This window comes from Microtus pennsylvanicus, chromosome 1, assembly GCF_037038515.1.
Source record: "Microtus pennsylvanicus isolate mMicPen1 chromosome 1, mMicPen1.hap1, whole genome shotgun sequence".
Lineage (NCBI taxonomy): Eukaryota > Metazoa > Chordata > Mammalia > Rodentia > Cricetidae > Microtus > Microtus pennsylvanicus.
In genome coordinates this window covers 102,710,182-102,723,057 of record NC_134579.1, presented here as the reverse complement: position 1 = coordinate 102,723,057, position 12,876 = coordinate 102,710,182, and the positions used below count along the sequence as shown (strand labels likewise).

Genomic DNA, 12,876 nt, shown 5'->3' with positions numbered 1-12,876 from the left:
ACATACACACACAACTACACCTGAACGTGGTATAGCTGGACTTTTTTATTATTCCATAAACAATATTGTGTAACGACTGACGCAGAATATAAATTACCTTAAATGTAAGTCACCTAAGGAGGATTTTGTTTGTTTGAACTCACTACACAGCTGAGGAGGAGCCTGGATTTCTAACCTTCCATCATCTCCTAAGCGCTGGGTTTAGAGGCATGTGTTACCATGTCTGGTTTATGTGGTGATGGGGATCAAACCTAGGGCTTCATGCATGCTAGTCAAGTACTCTACCAACCAATACATCCTTAGCTCCTAAGTAGGATTTAAAGTCTACTAGACAAACTGAGGTATGGTAGCATGTACCTGTAGTCTTAGATACCGTCGAGACTGAGGCAGGTGAACTGCTTGAGCCCAAGAGTTCCAAGCCAGCCTGGATAAAACATACACACACACACGTCTATGTGTATATCTATGTATATATAGAGATATATACATAAGTAAACATACAAATGGAGATAATTTAGTAGGTAAAGGTGCTTGCTGGGGAAGCCTGACAACTCAGGTTTGATCCCTAGAACCCATAGAAAAAGCTAGATATGGTGACAAGCACCAATAATCTCAGCTCTCCTACTTCCGATGGGAGGAGACGACAGGAGAATCATCTGGAAGCTCTCAAAACTGCTAGCCTGAATTAGCTGCACAGTGCCAGACGCAGCCTTAACAAGGTGGAGTTGAGAAGTGACTCTCAAAATCTGTCCTCTGACCTCCATGCACAATGTGCTCCCGAAATGCACATGCCCCCCTCAATATAACAACGCAACAACAAACATACATACCACAGAAAAAGCAAGCTGCTTGTTTTAAGAAACTGAGGCTGAGGACCCTCTAGCGATAACAGGCAAGGACAGTACTAGGAGAAACATCCAGGTCACAGGCGGGCCTTGCTGAGGGCACCCACCCGTTGGCCAGCGCGTCTTACCTGAAGCAGTCTGCATGCCAGTCAGCGTTCAGGGCCTGGAGGTACTGGCCGTCATAGATCTTCTGGCCACAGCTAGCACACACAGGCAACTCGCTTCCTGCTTGGGGTAGAAACCAAGTCAGGAGCCATTTTTAAGAGGGTAGTTTGCAGGAGGTCTAGCCTGCCCAGCTCACTGCAGTTAGACTTAGTGCTCACACACTGAACCTTTCTCTACAGGACGAATGCCCAGTGAGAGGATAAAGGATGGCAATCTCAGAGTCCTGCTTGGACACTAAGTTGCCAAGCCTCTCTGGACCCATCTGGAACATGTAGAGGAGAACAGAGGTGCTCCCTTCAGAGACAGCAAGTGTAAACGGGGAGAAAGAAGACAGAATTTAGAAACAAGGTGGAGGGTGGCACTTTCGTGACAGCCTCTTCTGCCCGCCTGCCCAGGAAGAAGTGTGGAAAGGGGCAAGGACTGGCAGAGCTTGGCTGGTCCATCTCAGATTAGAAGTAGCAGGGGAGGAAACCCAAAGGTGGTAGCTTTGGTTGAACCGTGATGAGGGGCCAGGACTGCGAAGCCAGACACTGGCAGTTCTTTAAGGCAGCCACTATACATGCTTAGTCATCCCCGGGACCTTGCACCCCTGGAGCTGGTGGGCCCTGCAAAATAGCTTCGGCCTGTTCCCCTTCATTCTACAGACTCCGAAATCTCAGCTGCAGAGAGGGGACCTCTCCTTATGACACAGAGCCAGGCTCCGAAGCCTTTACCTCTTCAAGCACCCAAAGTAGTGTAAGTGCCCGTGGGCCTATGCCCCCAACAGGGCTTCAGGGATGTGTGTGAATGGGAGGCAGAACAGGGCTGGAGAGACCAGAACCTGTCTTTGACCAGATGACCCTACTGTGTGGGCTTTGAGAAAGAAACCTAGGGGAGATCCCAGACTGATCCAGGCTGAGGGAATCTCAGAGGCCTCTGAACCCCAACTGTAGTGCGGCTCCAAGCCTAGAGCCCTCTCAGTGAGGCAGGACTCTAGCCAAGACTGATCAAATGAATACTAGAATACTAGCATTGGTGCAGGGGAAACGGGAGGTCACGGTATGACAGAACTGGCGGTGGTAGAGACCTCTGCAGCATTCTGTCATCGGATCCAGTGTGTCTACCTTTCCAGTGCTTTTTTATTTTTTATTTTTTTATTTTTGCCCAGTCCCCCAATTCATCTAGTCCCGAACTGCAATGGTGGGGAAACTGAGGCTCCGAGTGTTAGTGACTGGTTCAAGGTCAGTGAGTCCCGCAAACGCGAGTCTGCAGCTCAGGTCCGTGGTTGCTGTCGTTTGGCTCTCCCGGATCAGACTGGATCAAAAGGTGCCCCCCCCCTCCACCGAAGAGCGAGGACCAGGGTGGGACAGAGAACTAGGGACTAAGGTAGGTGCTGGATGAATAGTAACCTGGGAGATGGGTGAAGACAGGATAGGGTAGGAGAAGAGGAACTTCCTCCATCCGCAAGACAGCAGCTCATCCCGGGGCCAAGGAAGAGAGAAAGAGGGTGGGAGGGTGACAGAGAATGGCCTGCGGGCTTCGGTAGGACAGGCGCGTCCCTAGGAGGCAGGGGCGCGGCCTTGCAGCTCCTCGGGCCCCTCCAATACTCCCGGTTCCCCTCCCCCGACCCCCAGCCCCGCGCACCTTCCTCTCCCATACGTTCTTCCCTCCAGGTGCAACAAAGTAGCGTCAACCTCATGCACTCGGCGGGGGGCGGGGACCGCCGGCAACCGGCGGGGCACCGGAGAGCTGGGGCCGGGCCCGCGAGCTCGCCCGCCGCCGGCCCGGGAAGGCGGGAGGCGGGGAGCGCGGGGCCGGAGCCGAGCGCTCCGCTCCGGGCTCGGCGATGCCGCCGCGCTGCACTCCCACGCCCGGCTTGGGGACACCGGCTCCGCGCTGCCGCCGCCTGAGGAGCGCGGAGGGGCGGGCCGGGGCGGGCTTGCGAGCTGCGGCAGGGGCGGGGCGCGTGCGACGCGGCCGGCTGGAACTGCCCCTGCGCGGCTCCGCCTCCGGGGTAGCCACTCCCCTCAGAGACAAACCCGCCCCCCGCAGGCTGACAAGGGGCCTGCGGGCACTGCGGGTGGGAACTGTCACTGCGAGGCTCCGCCCCTCACCGCAATAACCACGCCCCTCAACGACCATCCCGCCCCGGAGTGGTAACCACTTCTCAGCTGCAGCCACGCCCTCTGCAGGCTGGCAAGGGGCCTTCCCGCCTCGGCATTGGCGGAATTATCCCTGCTCGGCACCGCCCCTCCTAGGAGGAAGCCCCGCCCCCTCAATGACAACCACGCCCTCTAAGGATCGGTGCCGCCTGTAAGCCCCGGAAAGGGTGGAGCTGAATTGTGAATCTGCTTTTGCGTCGCTCCGCCCCCTCATCGAGGCCACGCCCCTCACGGCGGCAGTTTCTCCCTCTGCCGCACAGCTGGGGCTGCTGAGCATGCATTCCCACGCCCACCATAAAACCCGCCTCTAACCTGCCTCTTTCTCCCCCTCCTTTTCTGCCTTTCATTCATTATCAGCTTTACTAGGGTGCGCCCCAGGAGTGCTCAGCGGGTTTCCTTGGAAAAGGCGCCTCTCTTCACAATCTTCCTTCCGGGAGCCTCTCTGATCCACCCCACTGGAGTTAATCGCCTGGGATGGATGGTGGCCTTGCAGACCCTGAGGATGCTGCTGGTCGGGAGGAGATGGGGAGTCAGTTGGGTCAGAGGCAGGGTAGAAAAGATAGAAATGTATTATATAGCTTACCCGGTAGAGTGCTAGCCTAGTATGTATGCTCCAAGCCTTGGCTTTTATCTTTTGCGCCACGTATATCCAGCATAGGGAGCACACCTATAATCAATCCCAGGACTTGCCTCCTATTCCAGATTCTGATTGAAACCTTTCATCAGCTGAGACTCAAGAATTCCAACACAATTAAGACCATTTGCTTAAGGGCTTTTCAAAGGGTTTCTGTACCCCGATATTGTCTCTCCGACGATGCAATAAATCAGATCAGGGCAAATTAATAAAACCAGGTTTAATATGAGCAAAGCATCTCCCTGCCAACAACACACTGCTTGTAAACATTCAATATTATCCGAATCTCTCCAGACTCCCCCTTTACATGCTCTGAACCCCTTGTACAGCCCTAGTAGCACCTGATTTTATGTTATCACATTAAAATCGTATCCAAGGCACCTGGAGAACCAACCTATGATTTCACTTATTAAAAAGAAAAGCCTGGGGCTGAAGAGATGGCTCAGTGGTTAAGAGCACCAGCTGCTTTTCCGGAGGACCTGAGTTCAATTCCTAGCAACAGTGGCATGGTGGTTCTTATAGTTGGATCTAATACCCTCTTCTGACCTTCAGGCGTACATGCAGATAGAGCACTCATACATTAAATAAATCTTTAAAAAAAAAAAGTCTGACAGGGTTTGGTGGTGAAGGACTTTTTGATCCCTTGAGTGGCACAGGTGGATAGATGGCCATGAATTGGAGGCCAGTCTAGTCTTCATAGGGAGTTCCAGGACAGCCCAGAGATACATAGAGACACCCCGTCTCAAAAACAGAAGAAACAAAACAACAGTCTGGCTGATGAGGCATTCCTACAATCCCAACATTTGTGAGTTAGAGAATTGAGCCTTCAAGGACTCCTTCAGCGACATAACAAGTTTGAGTCAACCTGGGCTATAAGAAACTATGTCTCAAGAAACTACAAATAATAGAGAAAATGAAGAAGTTTTCTTAGCTGGTCTTTGATATATAATGGGAGACCCCAAGCGCTACACATTCCCACTGCTAAGACAATTGCCACCACCTGAGAAGCCTCTTGAAGACGGCTGCACTCCAGATGTCTTTAATCCTCACCGGAGCGGCTCTCTTTCTCTCAACCCTTGTCTTAGGTTTATTATTGCTGTAATGAAACCAAAAGCAAATTAGGAGGAAAGGGTTTATTTGACTTAAATTTCCACATCACGGTTCATTATTGGAGGAAGTCAGGGCAGGTACTTAAGCAGGGCAGGAACCTGGAGGCAGGAGCTGATGCAGAGGCCATGGATGGGTGCTGCTTACTGACTTGCTCCCCATGACTTGCTCAGCCTTCTTCCTTCCTTTCTCCCTCCGTCCCTCTCTCCCTCTTTTTCTCCCTCCTTCCTCCCTTTCTCTCTTTCTTCTTTTTTTTTTCAAGACAGGATTTCTCTGTAGCTTTGGAGCCTCTCCTCGAACCCACTCTGTAGACCAGGCTGGCCTCGAACTCTGCCTCCTGAGTGCTAGGATTAAAGGCGTGTGCCACCACTGTCCAACTCAGCCTTCTTTTTTATAGAACCCAGGAACCCACCCTCTGCAGAGATGTGGAAAATTTTAGAATGCTAGACCGAGGCAGGGGCAACCCTGTCTCCTAGTGACGTGTCCCAAGGAGGCATGAGGGTCTAAGAGGCAGGACAGCCACCTTTGAGAGGGGCTGATGCAGAGAAGGCTCAGCCAGAAAAGTGAATGCTGTAAATACCAGGGCCTGATCGGATCTCCAGGACTCACCTGGGGCTTGCTGGCCAGCCAGTTCAGCGAAATTGATGAACTCTAGGTTCAATGAGAGGCCCTGCTGCAAAAATAAATGAGTAACTAACTAATAAATAAATAAATTAAAATTTAAAAGGTGGAGACAAAGACACCTGACATCAACCTCTGACCTCTGTGTTCATGCGTGTGCACACGAACACACAGACACACACACACACATGTATACCCACACTGACCTTTGGTTTGTGTGTCACTTTCCTGCAGGGTGTGATATTAGATCCTAGTGTCAGGAGAGGTAGCTTAGTGCTGGTTCCCAGCACCCAAAATAGGTGACGCCCAATAGCCTATAACTCAACCTCAGGGGATCTGACATCCTCTTCTGGTCTCCAGGGGCACCTGAGTGCACATGCCCACACATATGGACACACAGGTGGTGTGGGAGTTCCTTCTGTCTATGTGTTGCTTTTATTGGTTAATGAATAAAGGAATTGCTTTGGGCCTATAGCAAAGCTATAGGGGAACAAAGCTAGGCTGTATGCTGGGAGGAAGAAGGGTGGAGTCAGAGAGACACCATGGAGCCACTGCCAGAGTCAGACATGCCGGAACTTTGCCAGTAAGCCACTGCCACGTGGTGATACACAGATGAATAGAGATGGGTTAAATTAATATGCAAGAGTTAGCCAATAAGAAGCAAGCGCTAATGGCCCAAGCAGTGATTTAATTAATATAGTTTCTGTGTGATTATTTTGGTTCTTGGCAGCCAGGACGAACAAACAGCCTCCCTGAAACACACAGTAATACACACAACAACAATAACAACAAATCATGCCCTTGCAGTACACAAAAGTGTACTTTTTGTGGGGTAGTAACTTGTGTAATTAAAAAAATGATTCTGTTATGATGAAATATTTATTTATTATTGTGTATATGTATGCATGGTGCGTCTCCGTGGGTAGCTGTGCAACCGCACACCTGTGGAGGTCAGAGGACAACCTTAAGGTCAGGTCTTGTCTTCCACCTTTTTACATGGGTCCTGGGGATTGAACTCAGGTTGCTGGGCTTGAAATCAAACACCCTTTTCTCATCCAAACCTCTCACTGGCCCTGTTTTATTTTATTGAAACAGGATCTCATGTATCCCAGGCTGGGCTCAAGCTTGTTGTATAACTAAGGGTGATCTTGAGCTTCTGAATCTGTGGCCTCTGCCTCCTGACTGTCAGGATTCTAAGGTGTGGCTCACCTGTGTCCCGCCACTGTAAATCTTTCCTCGTGGCCTTGTCTAGTTTGGGTATTAGGGCAACGCCAGCTTCTCCAAATGGGTTTGGAGATATTCCCTCTTCTTTAATTTTATTTTGGAAGAGCCTCAGGCGTATGTGTGTTAAAGTCTTCACATGTTTGGCAGAGTTCTCCATTGAAGCCATCTGCGCCTGGGCTTTTCTTGGTTGGACTCTTTGGGGCTGACTCAACTCCTTACTCACCATTGATTTGTTCAGATTGCCTGTAGTTCTTAGTAGGTTGTGTGTTTGTAGAGATGCACGTATGTTATCTAGATTTTTTCCCATTTGTTGGCCTACAGTTTTTCTGCTTCCTTACAACAAATGTTCTCCTTCTATGCTCTTCTTCTTCTATGGCTGGTCACATTAGAGATGAAACTTGGGGCCCTGAGAAAGCTAGGAGTATTAGTTAGTTTTTCTTCACTCTGCTGGACTGCCTGTCAGGAGCAATTTAAGCGGGGAAGGATGTCTTTTGGCTCGTGGTTTGTGGGGATATGGTTCATCATGACAGGGAAGGCCAGGGTGGCTGCACTGACTTACTGCACGGTGGCTGGAATATAAGGAAGCTGGTCACATGATGACAATGGACAGAAAACAGATAGGAGACTGGAAGCAGGGCCAGGGTATAGCCCCTGAGACAGTCCTCTAGTGGCGTGTGCCTACCAGCTAGGCCCCAGTTTTCAGAGATTCTACAACCACCCAAAATAGTGCTGCCACCGGGGATCAGGTGTGCAAACACCTAAGCCTTCTTGCCTCCCGCAGATCATTACTCTGTTTGCCATGGCGGTTGCAGAGACCTCCCCCAAAAGCCCACTCTGACAAGGGTGGTGATGCATAAACATTGCACCCCTGGGACTCCCTGCACAACCTTGGTGGACCAGGACACAGAAAGTGGCTACTAAAAAACTTGCCTCCAAGTCACCAAATTCCTCTAGCAACATTCCCAAGCAGTTCTACAGCCTTCTGAGTCTGCCACCAGCTGAAGACCAAGTGTTGAAACTCATGAGCTTATAGGAGACATTTTACATTGGAAGCATAGCACTCCGGGAGTATTATTTTCCTTTCTTTGAACATTTTGTTACATTTATTTAGCTATGTGTTGTGTGTGTGCTCACATGACATGACAGACCAAGTGTATGAAGGTCAGAGAACAACTCAGTGGGGATCAATTCTCTCCTTTCACGGGTCCCCGGAATTGAACTCGGGTCCTTGGGCTTGGCGGCAAGAGCCTTTGCTCTTTGAGCTATCATGTTAGAGCTAGTTGGCTAGTAAGAGTAGTCACATTGGCAATCTGTGGGCTTGATTGAGAGACCCTGCTTCAGGGTAGAAAGTTGAAAACTAATCAAAGATAATTCTGGACACCCCCCACCACCACCTCTGTCTCTCCCTCCTGCTCTGCTCCTCACTCACAAAGAGTTAAATTACTCTTTAAAAATCTTTTCTAATTCAAGTAGTTCAGATACAGGGTATTTTAGTTTCCTTTCTGTTGCTGTGATCAAATATGACCAAAGAAACTTTGGGGATAAAAGGTTTATGTCAGTTCACGGGTGATAGCCCATTACTGTGGGGATGTCAAGGCAGCGGGAACTTGAAGCAGCCAGTCGTACCACATGAAATGAGTGCATATCTGCTCACTGGTGCTCAGCTCACGCTCTGTAGTTTTATAGTTTAGGACCCCCTGCCTAGGGAATGCTGCTGCCCATAGGGGGCTGGGTCTTTCCCCATCAGTTCAATCAAGACAACCCCTGCAGTCATGCCTGTAGACCAACCTGGTCGAGATAAGCTCTCTTTGGGACTCCTGTTCCTGGTGATTCTCCCCTGGGTCAAGACAACAAAACGATCACACCGAGTTCTTAATTATCATGGTTCCTGTACTGGCCATTAAGAACCCCTCCATTGGCATGCTGAATTAAGGGTTTTCCCTTCTTGGGAGTTAAAGACCTGGCCTGATGGGTATCTTCCTTCACTCCTAACTTGCTATCTCTTAATCCTCACTGATTCCTCCCATGGGTTCCAAGCTTTTAGATCCGGATAAGAACTCCTCAGCACAGACTGAATTCTCTTTCCCTTGGATCCTGTCAGCTGTGGGAAATGGCAAGACAACACCTTCGTCTCACTCTTCCCTTCTCCTCACGTTTCTTGCCAAATCCGAGGCTAATGCAGAGGAGGACACCCACCTGCCTCTCTCCTGTTGTAATTCTTCCCTTATACGGGGAAATTTGATCTGGGAAAACAGCCGAGACTCAGTGTCGTGTCTCATCTCCCACAGCAATGGCCACACTATGGGTGCCTACCGCCCCTTCCCATCTGTGCCACTGCTAGAGACTGCCATGTACCCTGTAGTTCCTCAACTGTTCAGAGGCCATGCCTGTGTTAATCAATGTTATCGCCTGGAGAGGGACCTCAGACAGTCATGTTTTCAGTTTTGAATGAGTTTATTAAGTACATAGGAAGTCAAAGCAAAAGAATAAATACCAAGTGACAGATAAGACAGATAGATAGATAGCAAAACAATTGAACTGTGTACTCAAAATACCCAGCACGAATCAGCTAGGGAAGTCATGGGGAAGCAGCCAGCTGGAGTTCCCAATAAAGAGAGTCCTGGGCAGAGCAGAGTGTCCCTTTGGGTGACACTTCCAAGGAAAAGAACAAATAACAACAGCTAAAGATAAAAATAATCAAGCCACGAGTCATGGCATCCAGCAGGAACCGTCGGGTGAAGCTGCAGCGGTGACCGGGAAGGAATCCGCATTGACCCTTAACATCCCAAGGCTGAGTTTCTCATGGCCGAGCGTCCAGCTCCTCTCTCCCACTGTGGAGAATTTTGTATCATGGGGTGAGCACTAGGGACTTCTGTTGGGAATGGGTCACCTTCCGGCTTTTCTCAAGCACATGGTATTTTTACTCTTGGGTGGTTTTCGTGTTCTCTTCCCTTCCTGTCACAGAGATGGGGGGGTATGGGGTCATAGAGAACACTTGACATAAGCATGCTTTCAGAACCAGTTTAGTTTTGAACTCAAATACACACAGCACTTTACTGATAGCATATACATTACCACATGGCAGACCCAGTCACCAAGGAGGTGTCTAACCCATATCATACAGAGGAAGATGGACTCCCTGGAGCCCTTCTAAAAATATGCCACTTTTAGACAAGTCAGTCCTGGCTCTGGTCTTATCACTCATTTCCGGGTGCAGCAAGGAGGTACACCTCCTACAGGGGAAGCTACCGTGGTTGCCCCCACAGCTCCTCCGCTCTTGGTTGACTCTACCTCAGTTGCCTGGCTTATCACCCACCCATAGCAGGGACCATACAGCTAATGCATCTTTGGCACTGTGAGCCTGTCCCCGTTGGGGTGCTAATTGTGTTGTGTGCTTTCTTCTTGATAGATCTGCACAGATATCCCTTTACTCCTGAGACAGGGCATTGATGACAGATCAGAGAAATGGTTCCAGTCAAGACTGGCTTGAACTAGAGAATCCATGGGGGTCACTTATAGGAACATAGATGACTCAGGCAGCTGTACCACTGATTAGCCAACCCTGACGTGGGTGACCACTCATGACAGCTATGTGACTGGAATTCCTAGACGACTTGCAGGTGCCCCACCACAGTCTCCTCTCCTAGCAAAGCAGCCACTATCTTCATGAGATCAGCTCTGTCTGCCTGTTGGCATCCATCCCTGCGGAGCCTGTGGACCCTCACCTGACAGTCCAGCAACTCTTCCCAGAATGTGTATACGATTTTCTGCCCACATTTCCCAAGACATTGGGGTCTCTAGAAGTGGGAGGGTGCACAGACTAGGGGAAGTGGATTGACAGGGGCTCCACCTATGTGTGGTGATGTGGAAACCATCATTTGTTTTTAGGGGGAAGACTTCCCAGTATGGCAGCTTTGGGATTAGCCCCACTCCCGTCGACGCTCTGTAAGTAAGTCCCATAAACCCATTGGTTCCCCAGGGTGAATTTTGGTGAAATTGCACTTTGGATTGTCATTGGGATTTTGGGAGGAGGGAGTAGACATTTAAATCTCCTGGGGGAGGGAAGGAATTCTCCCAACACTCCCTTCTCCTCCTAGGAGGGAATGTTTCAAATTAGAGGAAATAACTGTAGGCTAGGTCATGTCTATGTGATTTCTGATGGGGATGTTAGAGCTGGCCTTGAAACCAGGAATGGTCACACATGATTATAATCTCTGGAGTTGAGACAATAGGATTGTGAGCTTGAGGCCAGCTTGGGTTATGGAGGGAGACCTCATCCCGAATAAGTAAATACAGAACTGACCTGGGTATACAAGTCCTGGGCTTATGCTAAACTTAACAACTTGGCAGTTAATCATTAAGATACACGGTATTCCTTTCCTATTTCTTTTTTCTTTTTCTTTTTCTTTTCCTTTAAGACAGGGGTTCCCTGAGTAACAGCTCTGGCTGACCTGAAACTTGCTTTGTAGATCAGGTTGGTCTCAAACTCACAGAGATCCACCTGCCTCTCCTCCCGAGTGCTGGGATTACAGGTATGAGTGACCGCAGCCCAGCTGGTATTAATTTTTTTATCACACTTATTTATTTATGTAGCATCTATTTAGTAACACACTAATTTGAGGGTCAGAGACACACACGTGAGAGTCAGTTCCCGCCTTCCACGGTGGGGGTTCAGGAATTTGAACTCGTGTTGTCAGGCTTGACAGCAAGTTCATTAAGCTGGTGAGACAGCTGGCTGGCCCCTCTGTGGTATTTAAAGTCATGAGCTGGTCTGAGGTTGTAGCTCAGTGGTGGGGCATTGCCTAGTACGTATGATGTCCAAGGTTTAACCCCCAGGACCATGAAACAAACTAGCAAACAACTTGTGAGGAACCAAGGCAGGGAATCCTAGGTCTCGAGGTCACGGCTTGCCAATCTGGGGGCAGAGGATGTCAAACCAGCCAGTGATTTTTTTTCCTTCGGATTGAAGTACTGAAAAGATGCATGGATGGATGGATCTCCTTTTCCACTTTCTTGGAGAAGCTGGGTTGCCTTCACTGCAGCTCTCCTGAAAGGTATCCATTGAACTTCAGGGGCCTTCTGAGGGTTCTTGAGTTAGCTCTTCCTCCACCCTATCCCCAGTGTTGAGAATGAGTCTCCACCTCTGATTTCCCAGTCCCAGCCCCTCACTGCAAAACTGCAGGCAGACACTCAGATCCCCTCACTGGGGGATTCTAGGCAGGGGCTCTACCACTGAGCCATACCCCAGCCCCTCACTGGGGGATTCTAGGCAGGTGCTCTACCACTGAGCCACACCCCAGCCCCTCACTGGGGGATTCTAGGTAGGAGCTCAACTGCTTAGCTTACTTATATCCCCAGGTGACAACAGCTGAATTGGGTCAACAGCCTCCTCACTATTATCCTGGGCAGTAGATATTCCTCACATTAGAACCAATTTATCACTGGGCCAGAAGTTGAAAGCAGATGATAAAACACAAAGGTGGCTGAGGAGATGGCTCACTTGATAGAATGCTTGCTGTTGCCGGGCAGTGGTGGCGCACGCCTTTAATCCTCGGGAGGCAGAGGCAGGCAGATCTCTGTGAGTTCGAGGCCAGCCTGGTCTACAAGAGCTAGTTCCAGGACAGGAACCAAAAAGCTACAGAGAAACCCTGTCTCAAAAAAAAAAAAAAAAAAAAGAATGCTTGCATGATGACCTGAGTTCGATCCCCGGAACTGGGCTCTTGGGAAGCGGCGGGGCGGGTGTGTGTGTGGGGGAAGCAAACACAAACTAGCCTGCTTGGTGAGTGGACAGCCCCTGGAGGGTAACACTCAGGGTTGTCCTCTGGCTTCTACGCACACCTGTGTGTACTTGCACGCGCACCAACACATACACATAAAGCAAAGAAACCCAAGACAATTTCCTTTAAAAGGTTTTCATTTATTAGTCTTTTCTAAAGCAGTTAATTCTCTTTTCTTATTTTGTTTTTGTTGTTTTTTAAAAAAAAATGTGTGTTTCATCCAGAGTTATACCAAAGCGATTAAAATGAATTTTCTCCTGAGGATACAGCTCCTCAGATTAGAAAAGTTTTTTCTTTTCCCCCAATTAACCATAAAAATAAAACCCAAAAGCACACCAACAATCAAACATCATCCCCAAATA

At 49.4% G+C, this 12,876-nt stretch overlaps 1 protein-coding gene across 1 annotated transcript in view; it reads right to left on the bottom strand.

Moving 5' to 3' along the window:
* The window catches only part of Limk1 (LIM domain kinase 1), a 30,012-nt gene extending 27,110 nt beyond the window's left edge, over positions 1–2,902 (bottom strand). Inside the window, exons 1-2 of the mRNA XM_075977179.1 lie at positions 2,634–2,902; positions 974–1,070 (exon numbers count right to left, since the gene is read on the bottom strand). Of these exons, the coding sequence (XP_075833294.1) occupies positions 974–1,070; positions 2,634–2,688 (152 nt within the window). The 5' untranslated portion in view covers positions 2,689–2,902. The remainder of the gene's footprint in view (positions 1–973; positions 1,071–2,633) is intronic.
* Between the last annotated feature and the right edge of the window lie 9,974 nt (positions 2,903–12,876).